The sequence below is a fragment of the Stegostoma tigrinum genome, chromosome 17, assembly GCF_030684315.1.
Source record: "Stegostoma tigrinum isolate sSteTig4 chromosome 17, sSteTig4.hap1, whole genome shotgun sequence".
NCBI classification, from domain to species: domain Eukaryota; kingdom Metazoa; phylum Chordata; class Chondrichthyes; order Orectolobiformes; family Stegostomatidae; genus Stegostoma; species Stegostoma tigrinum.
Genome location: NC_081370.1, coordinates 55216177 through 55235232, shown reverse-complemented (window position 1 = coordinate 55235232; position 19056 = coordinate 55216177). Strand labels below are relative to the sequence as shown.

At 43.5% G+C, this 19056-nt stretch overlaps 1 protein-coding gene across 4 annotated transcripts in view; it reads left to right on the top strand.

Moving 5' to 3' along the window:
* Positions 1 to 19056, top strand: part of ano3 (anoctamin 3) — a 511995-nt gene that overhangs the window by 319213 nt on the left and 173726 nt on the right. For all 4 annotated transcript variants that reach the window (XM_059652166.1, XM_059652167.1, XM_059652165.1 and 1 more), the window contains 3 exons: positions 5599 to 5730; positions 5993 to 6099; positions 10505 to 10560. In XM_059652166.1, coding sequence (XP_059508149.1) covers positions 5599 to 5730; positions 5993 to 6099; positions 10505 to 10560 — 295 coding nt within the window. The remainder of the gene's footprint in view (positions 1 to 5598; positions 5731 to 5992; positions 6100 to 10504; positions 10561 to 19056) is intronic.

Below are 19056 nucleotides of genomic sequence, written 5' to 3'. Positions count from 1 at the left end.
TCAGATTTCTCCTTTATAATTATAAAATTGTAATAGATATGTATTCATATAGTTCCAGAACCAGGGGTCACAGTCTAATAAGAGTGGTGGGCCTGTGGTATTCTCTGCCACAGAAAGCAATTGAGGACAAAACATTGGATGTTTTCAAGAAGGAATTAGATGTAGTTTTTAAAGCTAAATGGATCAAAGGATATGTAAAGAAAGTGAGAACAAGATACTCAGTTGGATGATCAGCTCTGATCATAATCAGTGGTGTACCTGACTGGAAGGGCTGAATGGCCTCCTCCGGTTCTTATGTTCCTTTGTTGGCAACATTGCTGCATTCTCCGATTCAGTATATGCTTGAATTTCTTCCCAGCTTTATGTGGTGGTCTCCCTAGCTAGACAATTGAGAATTTAGCTTTTGAGAATTTGGTTTCCCATAAAAATGTTTTTATTTCGATCAATGTGTTGTATTTTTCGATCATTAGTTTGGTAGTCTTGCGAAAAGAGCAGAACCGCAAATCTTACAGCTCAGTTCTGGTGCAATGAGAGGAAAGACAAAGATGTAGATTTTGAAAGCATTTTTAAACCTTGGAAGGTTACAAGTATTGTGTTGCGTAAAGTTGCAACATTTTCTACCAAATAAAGCATCCCAAGCTCAAGAGACTTGGCAGGGAATTACAGCTGAATGCAAACTGCTGCATATATTTTTAAAAGTGGAATAAAATGTATTAATATTGTTAATCACAATTAGGGCAATTGATTGCAAGTGTAGACAAAAATTTGAAATTGCAAAGGAGCCTCTTTGCCTGAGTCACTTTTACTTCTTTGTGCAACTCATTCTATTTTCGTAACTTAAGGCACATTACATTTTGTGTAGATTAGTATCTTTTCCACATATCCGACTGTCACTTGGCACTATTTAAATCAATCCAAATATCTTCCATGACTCTGTGAGTCAAGAAAACCAAGTTTAAAAAAAAAGAAATAAATAACCATATATAAACTTGTGAATCACAGAGTTTCTGAGGGCTGTCAGTGTCCACAGAATCTCCCAGGGGACTTCTAGTGTGACTTTACAGTTATCCAAACTATTGCATGGCTTTTTTTAAAAATTCACTGTTTTTCAAACATATTTCAAGACAGCCAGTTATCTGAAAATCATCCTCCTGTTTCTAAAGATCTGACATGAACACTTTGCTTTCATGTATGAACAATAATGTTCTCACAACAGTTGTCAACATTAGAAATGGTTAAGGATATTAACTGGAATAGTTTTGCAGTCAGAGAGGTGAAGGACTGTAATACCTTCCAAATGAGCAAGGTGTAAAACCTCCTGTCATGTTTCCACATTGGTCAGACATGAATTGGGACTAATTATTCCAAATGTCAACTTCTGCCTGTGTTGGTTAGATAGAATCCCTACAGTATGGACACAAGACGTTCAGCCCAACAAGTCTACACCAACCCACTGAAGAGCATCCCACCCAGTCCCAACCCCCCACCGACTCTATCCCTGTATTTCCCATAGCTAATGCACCTAGCCTACGCAGACCCGAACTCTATGGGTAATCTAGCATGGCCAACCCACCCAACTTGAAGACAGTTAAGTACTGCAGATGCTGGAAGCTGGAGGCAATAAATGTGGAGCTGGAAAAGCACAGCAGGTCAGACTGCATCCAAGGAGCAGGGAAGTCACAGTTATTGACTCTATCAAACTTGCATATCTTTGGACTGTAGGAGGAGAATGTACAAGTCACCCAAAGGTGAAATTGAACTTGAGTCTCTCATACTGTGAGGTAGTAGTGCTAACCACTCAGCCACTGTGCCAGCCTAGAAACTCAACCTTGTCAAATGTTTTGAGCTCTTTGGGGACGTAACAAGCAGGATGGTGAAAGGGAACCAAGGCATGTGGTGAATTTCAAAAAGGCATTTGATGAGGTACCACGTGAAAAGTTACTGCATAAAATAAGAGCTTATGCTATTAAGGGTGATGTCATGGATAGAGTTTTGGGAATTGGTGATACTTGGGTCAATTTGGGCTGGCAAACATGAACTAATGTGTGCCATAGGAATCAGAGCTGAGCCTTAACAATTTACAATGTACCTTAATGACTTGGATGAAAGGACAGGCTGTATTGTAGCCAAATTTGCTGATTCTACAAAGTTAGGTAGGAAAGCAAACTGAAGTGAGTATAGGGTGACTACAAAGAGCTATAAATGTATTATGTTAATGAGTAACAAATTAACATATGAAGTGTGATGTGGAAAAATATGGGGTTGTCCACTTTGGCAGGCTGGACAGAGTGGAATGTGATTTAAGTGGAAAGACTTTGTGAAATGAGATGGTAGGAACTGCTTATGTTGGAGAATCTGAGATAACAAGGTGTGGTGCAGGATGAACACAGCAGGCCAAGCATCGGTGATAATGGGAAAACTGCAGATGGTGGAGAATCCAAGATAATAAAGTGTGGAGCTGGACGAACACAGCAGGCCAAGCAGCATCTCAGGAGCACAAAAGCTGACATTTTGGGCCTAGACCCTTCATCAGAGAGGGGGATGGGGTGAGGGTTCTGGAATAAATAGGGAGAGAGGGGGAGGAGGACCGAAGATGGAGAGAAAAGAAGATAGGTGGAGAGGAGACTATAGGTGGAGAGGTAGGGAGGGGATAGGCCAGTCCAGGGAAGATGGACAGGTCAAGGAGGTGGGATGAGGTTAGTAGGTAGGAGATGGAGGTGTGGCTTGGGGTGGAAGGAAGGGATGGGTGAGAGGAAGAACAGGTTAGGGAGGCAGAGACAGGTTGGACTGGTTTTGGGGTGCAGTGGGTGGAGGGGAAGAGCTGGGCTGGTTGTGTGGTGCAGTGGGAGGAGGGGACGAACTGGGCTGGTTTTGGGATGCGGTGGGGGAAGGGGAGATTTTGAAGCTGGTGAAGTCCACATTGATACGATTGGGCTGCAGGGTTCCCATGCGGAATATGAGTTGCTGTTCCTTCAACCTTCGGGTGGCATCATTGTGGCACTTCAGGAGGTCCATGATGGACGTGTCATCTAAAGAATGGGAGGCGGGGTGGAAATGGTTTGCGACTGGAAGGTGCAGTTGTTTATTGCGAACCGAGCGGAGGTGTTCTGCAAAGCGGCCCCCAAGCCTGCGCTTGGTTTCCCCAATGTAGAGAAAGCCACACCGGGTACAGTGGATGCAGTATACCACATTGGCAGATGTGCAGGTGAACCTCTGCTTAATGTGGAAAGCATCATCAGAGGAGCAGGATGTTCTAAAGTAGGGTCTACGCTCTAAACGTCAGCTTTCCTGCTCCTCTGATGCTGCTCGGCCTGCTGTGTTCATCCAGCTCTACACCTTGTTATCACAGACTTTGTGGAATACTACATTACAGAAAGATCGAGTGCCCCTGTGCCTGAATCAGAAAAAGCTAACATGCATGTTCAGTAAGTATATCAGCAAAGCATGTGACATGACAGCCTTTATTGCATGGGGAATGGAGTAGTTAAGTAAAACATTTGCTGTAACATGATTGGATACTCAGAGACCGTACCTGGAGCATTTTGTACACATTTAGTGTCCTTATTTGGGAGTGTATACTTCCACTGAAAGCAGTCCAGAGACCATTCTCTTGGCTGATCCCTTGGTGAAAGTATGTCTTAAGAGGAAGCATTGAGCAGTTTGGGCCTATGCTTACTGGAGTTTAAATGAGTGTGGGGTGACTTTATTGAAACCTGTAAGATTCTGAGTGAACTTGACAGGATAGATACTGGAGGAATACTCATAACAGAATCTCAAACTACGAAGTGTAGTTTAAAAATGAGGAGTCTCCCATTGAAGACAGTTGAGGAATAGTTTTGAGATAGTGGGAACTGCCGAGGCTGGAGAATCAGAGATAACAGGGTGTAGAGCTGGATGAACACAGCAGGCCAAGCAGCATCGGAGGAGCAGGAAGGCTGACGTTTCGGGTCTGGACCCTTCTTGAAAAAGGCCTGAAACTTCAGCTTCCCTGCTCCTCTGATGCTGCTGGGCCTGTGTGTTCATCCAGCTCTACAGCTTGTTATCTCTACGAGGAATAGTTATTTTCTCAGAAAATGTGAGTTTTTGGAATTCTCTTCTGCAGAGAGCTGTGGGATGTGGATTTGTGAATATATTGAAGCCTGATTGAGGGTGATTTTTAATCGACAATTTGTCAAGGATTATGGAGAAGAGACAGAAAGGATTCTTGAGGAGTTGAGACCAAAACTAAATCAACCATGATCTAATCAACTGGCCAAGCTGGCTTGATGGACCCAAATAACCAAACCTTGCTTCTGTTTCTTCTGATCTTGTAATGTTACAATCTCAGAGGATCTCTTGTTGCAAATTGCAAAGTTTAGGGCAAATTTTCCAGACTGCACAGCAACCTTGATGAAGATTCCTTTAGAAATGTCTGATCGGATGATCATTAGCTGTGGGAGCGATTAAAACCCATGTTTTGCCTGAGTAATGTGATCATGAACCACTCATTCTAATATCTGACTGTGAGTTACTGTCCATATCAGGGTATACCTCACTGAATGATTGGAACTGGCTGTCACCCGCAGTGTGTCAAGATATAACCTGGCAATTAGCCAAATTGTACATATTACCATTAGATTAGCTGTCCTGCAAACCAAAACACCACATATTTTACTTTTCAGCCTTTGACAAGTTAATTGCCCCTTTTGCATTCTATCTATTTCCAAACTAAACTTTCTGAATCTTCCTTATCATTAGTCTTAAGTAAAGCTCATGTGAGAAGTATTTTTCCTAACTTTAATTTCAAATCACATTGAACAATCTACTGTACAAAAACCATAAGGTGATGATTTCTCACAAGACCTAGGTTCATCATGTGATTAACAAGCTGGTTTATCTCAATATTTACAGGAATCCCAATAATTCTGCCAGAAAAATATTTCTGGCGTTTGCTAATCAATTATTGCATGCAGCCATGTCATTCAGACAAAGACAAATATTAAGATCAATTATTTTGAAATGAATAATTATTAGTTATGGCAAAATCCAAATCTAATTTTGTCAGCAAGACTTCAAGAAAAACTTAATAAGATGACACATACTATAAATATTTAACATATTTTGCTAGGATTGGTTATGATTGCAAAAATAATTTCTATTCTAGTATTTAGTGAGCATAGACGTTCTGGTCTGCAGTATTTTGTGGAATTAAAATCAAATAATGAGTTGATACTGATGCAGAATGCTGGAGAAACTCAACAGGTAGGACAGCGTCAGTGGAGAGAGAAACTGAGTTAATGCTTCGAGTCCAGTCTGACTCTTCTTCAGAACAGAAGTAGATCTGAAGAGGAGTCTTACCGGACTCAAAATGTTAACTCCCTCCACCGATGATGCCAGACATTCTGAGTTTCTCCAGCATTCCCCATATTTGATTTGAATTTCCAGAATATCTGCGGTATTTTATCTTTTATGAATGAACCGCTGCTGGATTCACATACATCTGTTGGAAACCTGGACATGATAATGGCCCTGCAAAATATTGAAATTGAGTTTGAATATTCTAGGATTATTTAAGCGCATGTAGTTTTAAACATCAGTAGTTTGGCATTTTTCTGTTAGTGTTCAGAGGAACCTACGACAGCTGAAGAGTTGGTTGCCCAGAAACCCAATGAAACTCGATAAAGAGGCTCTACCAGATCTGGAAGAGACTGATTGCTACACTGCACCATTCAGCAGAGCACGCATGCATCAGTAAGTATGTCACAAACACCTGAATGTTATACAAGTGGAATTTCAAAATAAATTTATACCATTAATTTGCATTAATGGTATAAGCCTACAGAAGTGTGAGAAGTTAGAACAGTCTACATTAACTTGTGCCTCTCACCTTCTCTTTTATGTTTTAGGTTAAGCCTCTTGTGTAGATTATTACCTCTTATATCTCTAATGATGTGCGAAATTTCAATGTGGGTTTTAAATTCTCTCTTTTTTCCTTCATTAAAACCTTCTTCAGCTTTACCATAAACAACAAAGACACATTTTTCAGTAACTCAACAAGGAGCAGGATCGTGCATCACATGTTACAAAGGACAAAATATGAAGATGGAAAATCCAAAATGGGTAAAGTTTTAATTCAGTCATTATTTTTTCAATTGTAGCACAGGGATGGTTTCTTTATGAGCAACCTGCCGATCACTAAAAAAAGTGTTGCAGCATGTCAGCAATCTCATTCCTGGCAAAGGGTGCCGACCTGAAACATTGATTCTCCTGCTCCTATGATGCTGCCTGACCTGCAGTTCCTCCAGTTCCACACTGTATTGACTCTGACTCCAGCATCTGCAGTTCCTACTATCAGTGACAATTGCATCTTGCCTTATGAATTTTTATTTACTCACGAGATGTGAATATCTCTGGCTGGGCCGGTATTTATTGCCCATCCTTAATTGTCCTTGAGAAAGTGATGGTGAGTTGCTCTCTTGAACTACTGCAGTCTGTGTGGTGTAGATAGAAACATAATGCTGTTAGGGATGGAGTCCCAGGATTTTGAGCCAGCAACATTGAAGGAACATAAATTTCCAAGTTAAGATGTTGAGTGACTTGGACGGGCAGGTGGTGGCATTCCCACATATCTGCTACACTTGTCCTTCTAAATGATTGTGGCCGTGGATTTGGAAGGTGCTGTCCAGGGACCATTCGTGAATCTCCAGTGCGTTTGTGGATAATATGCATTGCTGTTATGGAACATTGGTAATGGAGGGAATGGATGTGGTGGCAGTCAAATAGGCTACTTTCTGACAGTATGTTGTAACTTTGTAACTGCGCCCTACCTTGGTCAGCACCTTGAAGATAGTGGGAGTTAATTGTAGTTTAATATAAAACATCTGGTTGTTTAAGTTCTACGTGAATTGAGTAGATATTGTGTTTTTAGCAGTGTGGAGTTTCTTTTGTGACTGGTCAAAGTTGTAATCACATGGAAGAACTCTTAAGTGTTTTATGTGTAAAATCACTGACCGATATAGATATTCATATGGTGCTGAAGGTTCTGAGAGTCTGGGCTCCTGGTTTCTCGGGCAGGAGAAATGTGTGAGTGTGTATTTGTTACAAAATAGATGTTGGGATTCTGCGTTCTAATAAATATTGGGTTGAGTAACACTCCCATTTGAGAAACTCTCTAGAACAGAGTATCCCTCTGCCTGCTCAATTTCTCGATAAATGAAGTGAATACCCAGGAATGAACAGCAGAACTATATCCCATGCTGCCGTATGAACTTTCAAATATCAAACCTGGAGACCAATAAATGAGTAAGCGAGGCTATTCAGTGCACTCAGTGACCTGGATAATCTGAGAAATAGCAAAGAAGTCAGATTGCTGGTCCTCTCATGTTTTATTGATGTTAGCACTGAGCTCTGCTTTTCTATCACTAAACGTATGAGTTTAAGCATAGCCTTTATTCTACGTTTAAATTGGTTTCCATATTTACTCTGAGTGGTAAAGTATTTATAGCAATAAAAATGGCTGGTTGCCCTGACATTTCAGAAAGAATCCATTGTACGAGGCATAATGAACAGCCACTAGTTCATGCACAGGTCTTTGGGACTATTGTCATGGCTATAACTAAATTTAGAGACCCGACAATAGCAGTTAAACAATTATTATTTGCAGCATATTAGGATCAATGTTAATAAAAAGCTGAAGAAAACATAGATACAGAAAAATGAAAACCCGTAATAACAATAAAAAGGCAAAGTTACATCCAACTGAGGTTCCAGTGTTGAGGATGATCCCATACCCTGGAATCTCAGCGATGTGGGTATGCTGAGATGTGTGGCAGAATCAGGTGACACGTGCGGCGCGGTCCAAATCAGCATCAAGATCAGCTCTTTCCATCTTTTACGCATTCACAAGCCGACGTAGCGAGATTCTGTCTCGGCAGTAAAGAGGGATTATTGCTAATTTTGTGCCTTGTTAATACCACAATTAACCGTTTTAATATTCAGCTTCCTATGATACATGGTTATGGGGATAAGGCAGGAACAGGATACTGATTGTGGGTGATCAGCCATGATCATAATGAATTGTGGTGCTGGCTTGAAGGGCCAAATGGCCTACTCCTGCACCTATTATCTATTGTCTATTGATACCAAGCTTGATATTAGGGAAAACCTGACAAGGAAAGCAGACCAGATTCTGCTTGCTGCTTGCTCTGAACCACTTCGATGTGAGCTGTATCTAAACTGTAGCCCAGGCCACAAATCACAGGCTGCACTCACTCTTCCTCCAGAGATACAGGAATCTGACGCCTGTCCATCCATCATGACGATCTGGAACTTGTCCCATTCTCTGAGAGTTTGGTCTGGAAATACAGACCTGCATTGCGGGGCTCACCAGTGACTTGTCTTGAAAGGCTGCAGCAGGGACTCTTTGCACACAGGGACTCCCAGCTTGCAGATTTGGAACAGGCTGTCGCTCGGGGATGCTGTGCTAATGCTTGCTGACTCAACACTTATCTGCTTGTTCACAGCATCCCAACCTTGCCACAGTCACACAGCCAGACAGCGCAGCAGTCTGAGGAGTCTACATCTTACTGTAGGCAGTGTGCCATGCTGAAATCAGGCCTGCTTTATGTGTCAAAAAAACCGACAGAACTCCGGATGCTGTAAACTAGGAATGAAAACAGAAGTTGCTGGGAAAGCTCAGCAGATCTGGTAGCATTCTTGAATGAAAAAAATCAGAGTTAATGTTTCAGAACATACAGTTCTGAGGAAGTGTCACCAGGCCTGAAGCATTAGCTGATTTTTTTCTCCATCGATGATGCCTAACCTGCTGAGCTTTTCCAGCAACTTCTGTTTTTGTTCCTACTTAATGTGTCAGGAACCGCAGCAGCAAACACACAGGATGTGCAGCAAGCAGGCAATGAAGTCATCAGATGTACCTGCCTGTCAGAGTTCCCGACAGAATCAGGCAGGGGCAGCCTCTCAGTACAGCCCATGGGATTGGCCATTGTTGGACTTGTGATCCGGAGCATTTCTCTGTCAAAGTCTGAGCCGCAGACTTCAGTCAGTGGGACTTGGAGGCTGCAGGCTCTGGGCAATGTTCAGTGCACTTGTGAAGTGGAGGGAGAAACAGGATTTCAAAGTAGGACAGATTATACTGTGGGGTGGAAAATGGTATAATGAAGGAGGGGCTTTATTGATGGTCAGTAACCCATCAGATTCACTGTTGCGGGGTATAGGGAACAGTGAATGGCCACTCCAGGCATGGTTCCATGACATGCCAGGGTATGGCTGGGAAGGAAAGGTAGGGTAGGCACATGCAGCTGGGGTTGGGTTGGGACTTGGAAAAGTGTTTTGAATCCCTGCCAAGGCTCTTGAGACCTAAAACTCACTCTGTTGGGCCCTGTTGCTGAATCTGCATTCTCAACCATTTTCTGGAGTGAGGCATTTGAATGCTGGCTACTCCACCCATGGACTGTAGAAATGGCTCAACAAGAGCATATTAAGGCCTTAGAAAAGAGTTCCCTGTTGACCTCCAGTATTCCCTATGTAGGCGCAGTTTCAGTGTCTAGAGATGGGGTTTCAGATCCTCGGAAAAGCTGCCGATCCTTCCTGATTACATGCTTGGTGTCAGAATGCCCCAAGGAATGCCCTGCATCCCCATCTTCTCTCTACTCCTCTTCCTCCCATCCTTCTCATCCTCTTCTCTGCTTCTTCTTCACCTCAATCCCCTCCGACTTCTTTTCACCTCATCCTCCTCTTCTTCTCCCTTTCTCCTCCTCCTCCTCCTCCTTATCCTCACCTTTCACTCCTCTTGCCCTTGCTCTCTTTTCTCCTCCTCACCACCATTTTGCACGTGAAACTACCAATTCTGTTTTAAAACTACTGTTGAAACTGAATGATATTGCTTAAAATTTCAAAGAGGTGGGGACGCTACCATCCTTTAAGTGCCCTCTCCCTCACTTCCCTTCCATTACAGCCTGTTGTGACACTTACCTCTGATTGCTCTCATAATCTCGGATTGGCCGCCTAGCCTCGGATTTGTCTCCCATCTGCTCATTGGCTTCCTGACCTCTGATTGGTCACCTAGCCTCTGATTGTTCTCTCATCCGCTCATTGGTTTCCTGATCTCTGATTGGTCACCTAGCTTCTGATTGGTCTCCCAGATTGTGTTTAATCTCTCATTCTCTAATTGGCTTCCTGATTTATAATTTCTCTCCCAGCCTCCGATTGGTTCCTTAACTCAAAGACTCCTTCATTGGGCATCTGCAGGACAACCTGGGGGTGTGCCCCCATGAATTTCAGGGTGGTGAGCTTTTGCTTCAATGATAGGTCTGCGACATGGAAACAGTTCCTGTCTGTGCTTCCTGCCGCGATAGGTCAAACCCTCGTTTAAAGTGATGCCAATGAAAAACTTATCTTTAGTTAACTGGCATCAGCAAATGAATAACCAACTTGGTGATGAGTGTACTGTTTGAAATTTCAATCTCTCCTCGCTCAGCAAATGATTGGATCTTTCTCTTTTCTTCAGGTTTGAATAGGTTACTGAGCAATGGAACATATGACGCTGCCTTTCCTCCACATGAGGTGAGACAACTTGAGGATTTATTTATTTTTAATTAGCTGGGGAAGCGAAATGGAATGTCACATGCTTCTTACACAAACACAAACATTGCTGGAGAAACTCAACACGTCTGGCAGCATCTGTGAAGAGAAAAACCGGATTAACATTTTGAGTTGAGTGACCGTTCTTCAGAGCAAGTCTCGGAAGGTTAACTCTGTGTTCTCTCCACAAATGCTGCCAGACCTGCCGAGTTTCTCCAGCAATTTCTTGTTTCGATTCACATCTTGAGCATCTGCAGTCCTTGGCTTTATTACATTGCATGCTCCTTAATGCTTCAGAAACATATTTCCTATGATTGCTTTGGTTTGGAAATGGCTTGGGTGCACTGAGGTAGATTTCCTGTCATCGCTGCTTACATGCCAATTTGGCAGTATTGATCACCCCACCTTGACAGTCTAATCCTGATTTCTGATCCATTTGGGCAATGGACAAGTTCATAAGAAGTGGACAATCCCATCCAACAGATTGGCTGATGTTCAGTGGTGAAAACTTTAATACCCTTAAATTCAAACTGTTATGTCATTAAGTCCCCATGTTCTTTATTAGCTCACACACAAAAAAAAATGTTAATCATGTCTGCATTTGCTTAAATATAATAGCCTGGAATTTGAGGGATTTTTTTGTGGCTGACGATCAGTGTATGCAACTTCTCGCATCTGCAGCAATGCAGAGAAACAGGCGAATATTGATTTACTCATCCAGTCAATTTAATCTCCAATATTCACAGCTCACAATGGGACAACTCGTCCAAGAATTGGTAATTATACTCATCTAGCTACTCTGTGCCTCGTTACTGATGCTGGCCTGCAGCTCTTATTTTTTTTTCTGGCCTGAATGCCTAATTTACACCTCTTCAGTAATGGGAACCACATATATTCGTAAAACCTTCCAGCAGGGTGCTGGATCAGAGCTGGAAGGGAAACCAAGTCCCTTTTGTACAGCTTCCCAAATGCCCCAGAGGCTCTTTGCCAAGGAGACCAAGGAGGTTTGAGTTAAGTGAGTGAGGCATCAGGGTGCCAGGTGGGTAAAGGCACCGTTTGGAAAAGGGGTAGGGTGGCACCTAAATGATTTTTTAAAAAAGAGGGTGCGTTTGCTTTAGATGGGTTGGAGATGTAGAGAGTCTGGTGGCTAATGGTGCTTGGTGCAAAGTTGGGAAAGAAATTAGCTGAGCTAGTGGCAATCAAGTGTCAGAAATGTGAGTCAGAGGGCAGGATGAACCAGATGTTGGGAGGTATCAGGCCTGGGCATGTGTTTGGGTGTCAGGTGGTTTATTTGGTATTTAATGGGTTGGGGAGGCAGGAAGAGGGGCTGGGAGGAGGTGGGTAGCCATGCGTCCTGGTGAATCAAGCACTCGTTGGGTATCAGTGGGATGGTTTGGTGTACAAGGCTTTTTTTTTTGTTTAGATTCATTCGTAGGATATGAGCATCAGTAGGTAGGCCAGCATTTATTGCCGCTTCCTCATTGCCCATAGTGCAGTTAAGATTCAACCACATATTGCTGTTGACCTGGAGTCACATGTAGGCCAGACGAGGTAAGAATGGCATATTCCTTCTCTAAAGGACAGTCCTGAGCCAGATGGGTTTTTCTTGGCAATCAGTAATGGATCCAAGGTCACCCTTAGCATTTTAATTCCAGACTTTATTTTTATTGAATTCATTTTCCACTCTCTGCTGAGGCAGAATTTGAACCCAAGACCCAGAACATTACCTGGGTCTTTGGATTAATAGTCTTGCAATTATACCACCAGGGCCATCAGCTCCCATCATTGTCAGGGCTGGATTGAGTGTTCAGGGTGAGGTGGAGTTTTGGGTGGAAGAGTGTCAGTGTTTGTGGATGGGGGGGAGGCAGCTGCTGGAGAAGGATATTCTCACTGAAGGAAAGCTTGGTGCAAATGACTTGGGCTGACTCGGTGTGAGCAACAGGAAACTTTAATTCCTTGAGATCTTACTGTGTAACCTTTAAGCTTAAGTGAGTTGGAATCCTCTGAATTCTCCAACTCTAACAGAGTCGGGGACATTCTCAGATGCCGGATAATTGCCTATTGGAAGTTTCATCTTCTTGGGCAATTACCACGTGATCATGTGCTGGGGCGGAGGGGGCTGCTTCCAAGAGACCCCATGATATATTTGTCAGCATCCAGTCTCCGACCATCTGGAAGATGAGGATCAAAGTGGCCCCCTCTATGTTGGGGACACCAACCGCAGTCAGGATACTACTTTGTACTGAACCTACTGCTCAGTCAGTAAGCATTACCCTGAGCTTCCATTGGCTTGTCAATTCGATTCTCTATCTGACTCCCATGTTGACCTCTCTGTACTTCTCCCGCCACAACATCCCAATGAAAGAAGGGCAAGGATTGTCCCAGGAACAAAAACAAGGTTGCTGGAATAGCTCAGCAGGTCTGGCAGCATCTGTGGAGGAGAAAACAGAGTTAACATTTCGGGTCTGGTGACCTTTCCTCAGAGCTAATGGTGGCTGGGAAAACGTCAGTTTAGATGCAGAAAATAGGGAGGTGGGTGGGCTAGGGAGTAACGGATAGGGTGGAGCCCAAAGAGAGAGAAAGACAGTTGGACAGACAAAGGAGTTGCTAACGATCAGGCTGGGACAGTGACTAGTTGTTAAAGGGGACTGTTAGAGACTAACAACAGCAGGTGTGTAATGGCAGGCTATGTGGTAACAAGGCCTGGTGTGTGGGGTGGGGGCTGGGACATGGGAAAGTTTAGGCCCTAAAAGTATTGAACTCAATATTGAGTCAGAGGGCAGTAGGATCCCCAAGCGGAAAATGAGGTGTTGTTCCTCCAGCTTGAGCTGGGCTTCACCCAGAGACAGAGATGTTGGCCAGGGAGCAAAGTGGTGCATTGAAGTGGAAGGCAACAGGTAGTTCAGGATTTTTTGTTTCGCAAGCAGAATGTAGATGTTCTGTGAAGCAGTCACCCAGTCTATGCTTTGTTTCCCCAATGTAGAGGAGACCGCATTGTGAGCAGCGAATGCAGTAGACTAGATTCTGGGAAGTGCAGGTGAAGTATTGCTTCACCTGGAAGGTATGTTTGGGCCCTTGGATACTAGGGAGGGAGGAAGTAAAAGGGAAGGTGTTTCACCTTCTCCGATTACGGGGAAGGTGCCATAGGGCTGTGGGGAGGTGTTGCGGGGTGAAGGGAGTATGGACCAGGGTGTCCCGGAGGGAATGTTCCCTGCGAAGGCGAACATGGGTGAGGAGGGGAATATATGTCTGGTGACATCTTGCTGGAGGTGGCGGAAATGGTGTCTGATGATCTTCTAGATGTGGATGCTGATGGGATGATAGGTAAGGATGAGAGGAACCCTATCGCTGTTGCCAGAGGGAAGAGAAGGAGTGAGGGCAGAAATGTGGAATATGGGTCGGACCTGGTTGAGGGCCCTGTCGACAACGGAGCTGGGGAACCCTCGGTTGAGGAAGAATGTGGACATTTCGGAGATCCCTTGTCGAAGTTGGCCTCATCTGGACGTATGTGACAGGAACTGAGAGAATGGGATGGAGTCTTTACAGGAAGAGGGGTGTGAAAATGTATAGTCCAGGTAGCTGTGGGAGTCAGTGGGTTTGTAATGGATATTAGTGGCTTGTCTCATTGCCTCATCTTTTGACTCGGCTCTCTGGAGCTTTCTTACATTTAAGCTTTTAGATTGAGATTTAGGTTTTATTGTCATGTGTACTCAAGTACAAGGTACAAGACGGCAGAGAAAAGTGTACAAAGTTGCCACGCACAGCACCTTAATTACAAAAGTTACAAGTTACTTAGTTACCACATCTTAGTTACAGAAATAGACAAATGAAGAACTACAGCCTTCTTCGCATAAAACAGAAAAGAAAAGAAATAAAGTTAAAATGTTAAACATTACAGGCTGCAGATGCTTGAAGCTGGACTTCCCCAAGAGGATTCGATCTCCACTTTGCAGCCACTTGCAAGACTTCTGGACACAACATTGAGTTCTACAAAGTTGACCCAGCACCTCTGCTTCCACCTTGGTTAATGTGATTGCTCTTCCCCCTTTCCCGTTATTTTTTGGCTAAGTTTGCTGCCCTGGAATTGCAGGGGAACACTTGCCATCCATCCAATTGCAGTGGCTTCTTTGTCTTCTCTAGTGGGGCATGGGTGTCGCTGGCTGCTCCAGCATTATATTGCTAGTCTCCTGTTGCCCTTGAGAAGGTGGTGGTGACCTGCCTTTTAGAAGCGCTGCAAGTGAGAGCCTGTGGGGCTTGTTTCAGTAATTTAAGGATAACCAAAATAAAGACAAAGTGATTGTAACTCTGGAGCATTTTCCTACAGGGCTGACTACAGCACAGAGTGGTCAAAAACTGGAGGGGGGAACTGGAGCGCTGATTATATTCATGGCACTAACTTCCTGCTACAGAGCAGCGGCAGGAGATAACCCATTGAGTTAGTTTCAGACTTTCTTCTTTCGTATGTCATTATGTTGCATCAAAGTTTTATTTTGTTTTACGTGGCAGTTCATACCTCCTTTGTTTAATCACTATTTTCATTGCCACTCATTTAATCGTTGCATCATGAAATGGTTTTATTATTTAATTTCTCCTGCCTTCCGCCCAGTCACAAACCTTCTCTTGCATTCCTTTCGCACCACCCCCTCTCCTCATTGTCCTCTGGCTTGGGAAATGTTCACATTTCCATTTCACTGACATTCTGCTCATCTAGCTGTAACACTGGCTTGAGAGCCTAGGACCAGAGGTCATAATCTCAGAAAAAAAGGAGTTGCACGTTTAAGACAGAGATGGGGGTCAATTGTCTTCTCTCAGAGGATTGTGAATCCATGAAATACTTTACCACAGAGGGCTGTCGAGGCTGTGTCACTGCGTACAATCAAGGCTGAGATAGCCAGAATTTTAATCAGTAGGAGAATCAGCGCTATCGGGATATGCACAATAATGGAATTAAGGATTATCAGATCTGCCATGGCCTCATTGAATGGGCAAGCATGCTTGATGGGCTGAATGGTCTGTTTCTGCTCCTATGTTTTATGGTCTTTGCCTCTTCAAAGATACCATTAGGTATTTTCAACTTTTTTGTTTTTGTTAGTTCTTATCTCAGATTCCTAGCATATGCGATATTTGGAATACTAAAATTGTTGAATAGCAGGTTGGTGTTATGTCAATAGATTGAGGTTGAGCCAAAATGAACTCATTCAAATAACTTTGCACTACCCTTGACTGGATATCCACAATAGATACATAGGGTTTGGATAATAAATTAGCAGAAAGGGTATGTTGAAATCTGAGCCGAGTCCAGTAGGTTTTGGAAATGCTTAGGCTTGCAGAAAAACTGTGTGTGTTAAGAATTAATTCTAAGAGCATCATGATATTTTCTTGAGACTTGAAAAATGATCAAGCACACAGTGATGTGCATGCAATGCTAATCTGTTCAATAACTCTCTGAATCTCCATTGTTTCTACTGAAGTTTTTTTCAATTTTTTTTCACATTTTATTGTCAAGTGTGGAGATTTCTGATGTGCTTCGCTTTCCTTTGTCATCTTAAAAATTCTTTGCACCTTGGTGAATTGCTTTCTCATCAATATTCCTTTGAATGCTGGCACATTTGGATATTCTGGGATGGAATTTTCAGGAAGGTGAGAAATCCCACAGTTTGGGTCTGAAAGCCCACCCCCACTCCCTACCCCACCCCCACTTTTGATCCTGAGAAACCTTGAGTTGACATTCTATGATATTAACAAGGTGTAGAGCTGGATGGACACAGCAGGCCAAGCACCATCAGAGCAGGAGGAAAGCTGACATTTAGGTTCTAGACCCTTCTTCAGGGAAGGGGAGAAGGGGATTCTGAAATAAATAGGGTGAGAGGGGGAGGTGGTTGGAAGATGGATAAAACAGAAGATAGGTGGAGAGGAGATAGACAAGTCAAGGAGGTGGGGTTGGAGCCAGTAAAGGTGAGTGTAGGTGCAGTTCGAACTATCTCTTGACATGCTACTGCCAGGATGTTTTGGAATAGACCTCCAAGTTTGCATTCTATTTCAGGGCTGTATCTGCCTCCCCCCACGCTACCGGCTCAATCAGATATCAGGCAGCCCTGGATTCACCAATGACTGATGGTTTTGAACCCAGTGTGTCTGTTCCATCCCCCCACTGGTACCAGACAAAGATACCCCACAATATGGGATGGAGCTGCATTCAGTTATTGGTGCCCTATCTAGAGATGCCCCATTCATGGGCCACCCTGGGCACTTGCTGGGAACCCACAAGGGTTTAACAACTTGTCAGCCCGTGCGGGTGCAGCATTTCCTGATGTCAGTGAAAAGCTGGCAGGAGAAGCAGGAGTTGGCCCATAATTGGGCAGTTGGTTATCACAATTCACCACCTGCTGGCCAGCTTGTACCACCAAGGTTCCTGCCACTTGACAATTTGCCAGGGCAAAGGGAAGCAATCAGGTTTCCTGGCCAATGGCTTCTAGCTGCCCATTTACATGGGCTTCCAGCCTCCCAGTCCATTTCCATCCAGAGTCAGAGAGGTCTACAGCACAAAATAAGGCCCTTCAGCCCATCAAGTTGGCACTACTCAAAAACAAGCAACTATCTATTGTAACAGAGATAATGGGAACTGGAGATGCTGGAGAATCTGAGATAACAAAGTGTGAAGCTGGATGAACACAGCAGGCCAAACAGCATCTTAGGAGCACAAAAGCTGACGTTTCGGGCCTAGACTTAGGCCTAAAATGTCAGCTTTTGTGCTCCTAAGATGCTGCTTGGCCTGCTGTGTTCATCCAGCTCCACACTTTGTTAACTAACTATTGTATTCTCAATTGTACAGTTAATGTTAAGTATACATCTAAATACTTCTTCAATTTCATGAGGGTTTATGCCTCCATCACCCCGACAGACACTGAGTTCCAAATTCACCAAAAAATGTTTACCCACATCCTCTCTAAACCTCCTACCACTTACCATGTCCCTTCATCATTGATCCCTCCCCCAAGGTAAGAGGTTCTTCCTGTCTAGCCTGCCTGTGCCCCTCAAAGTCTTAAACATCTCAGTTGTGGCCCCTCTCAATCTCTTCTGCTTCGAGGAAAACAACCCCAGCCTGTCCAATCTCTCTTCATTACAGAAACTCCTCCAGACGAGGCAACATCTTGGTAGATCTCCTCTGCACCCTCTCCAGTTCTATTCCATCCCTCCTGCAATGTGGATTCCAGAACTGCCTTCTAGTTGTGGCCAAACCGACATCTTATGTGGTTCCAGCAAAACCCCACTGCTCTTAAACTCTGTGCCTAGGATAAAGGTCTGTTAAAATCCAGTCCTTTGCTTTCATCGGTGCACACTGATTTCCGTTCCTCTGAAAGTTTTACGTTGTGTGATATAAACTACTATGTCTTCTGTTTTAACCTTGTAGAATCCTGTGACCCCAGTCATCCAGGTCCTCACTGGGACTGTAATCCAATGTTCTGCTTTAATTCAGGCCTCCGTCTTATGCATATAGCTTCATGTCGGGAGGTTTTTATTTAGAAAAATACCTTGTGCTAACTCATTACAAATTTATGCATGGACACCCCAGGTCAGTTACAGTTTGTCCACTACAGAGCATTGGGCATTAACCTGGTTTCATTTGGTAGGTTCATTTCCACCACATTTTTGTTTTAAAGTAAAACACTGCAGATGCTGAAAATCTGAAACAAACAGAGAAACTCAGCAGGGGTGACATCATGTGTGGACAGAGAAACAGAGTTAATATTTCAAGTTCAATATGACACTGAAGAGTTGTACTGAACTATAAATGTAACATTTTTCTCTTTCTCTCTCTCTCTTTTTCTCTCTTCCTCTCTCTCACACACACTTGTGATCTCTGTCTCTCCCCTCCTCTCCCTCCTTGCCTCTCCCATTGTCTCTTGCTCTCTCTTTTTTTCTCTCTTCCACTCTCTCATTCTTCCCCCTTTCCTTGCCCCTCTCTCCCTCCCTCTCTCACTCTCTTTCCCACAGAGGCTGCCAGACCTGCCGAGATTTTCCAGCATTCTCTGATTTTATTATTTAACTGGGTGTCAATAAAGTTCAATGGATCTAAACTTCGCTAGTTGCGCTTAGTTGCATTTTATAATTCCCTACACTGATGCATCTAGATGTTGTCAGCAGTTTCAAACAGATAGAGCATACAGTTCAGTAGCTCAAATGGATCAAGAGACAGGGCATTAGCACAGAATTCTTTGAGAGTACACCATGTATTGTTCTTTGTATAAACCAATTTGATGAGGTGGTTCGATGCTGTAATGGTTGGCACTATAGACTTTGAACTGAGTAATCTGAATTCAAATCTTGGTGGGATGTCTTTGGGTAGGCATAGACAAGATGGGCCAAATAGCCCCCTCCTGTGCTGTATCATTTCTATGGTTCTAACTGTCTGTTGCATGTAACTTTGTATTGCCTCCTTCAGAGAAACAGGCTCCTGAGTTTATTTTAATTTCAGTA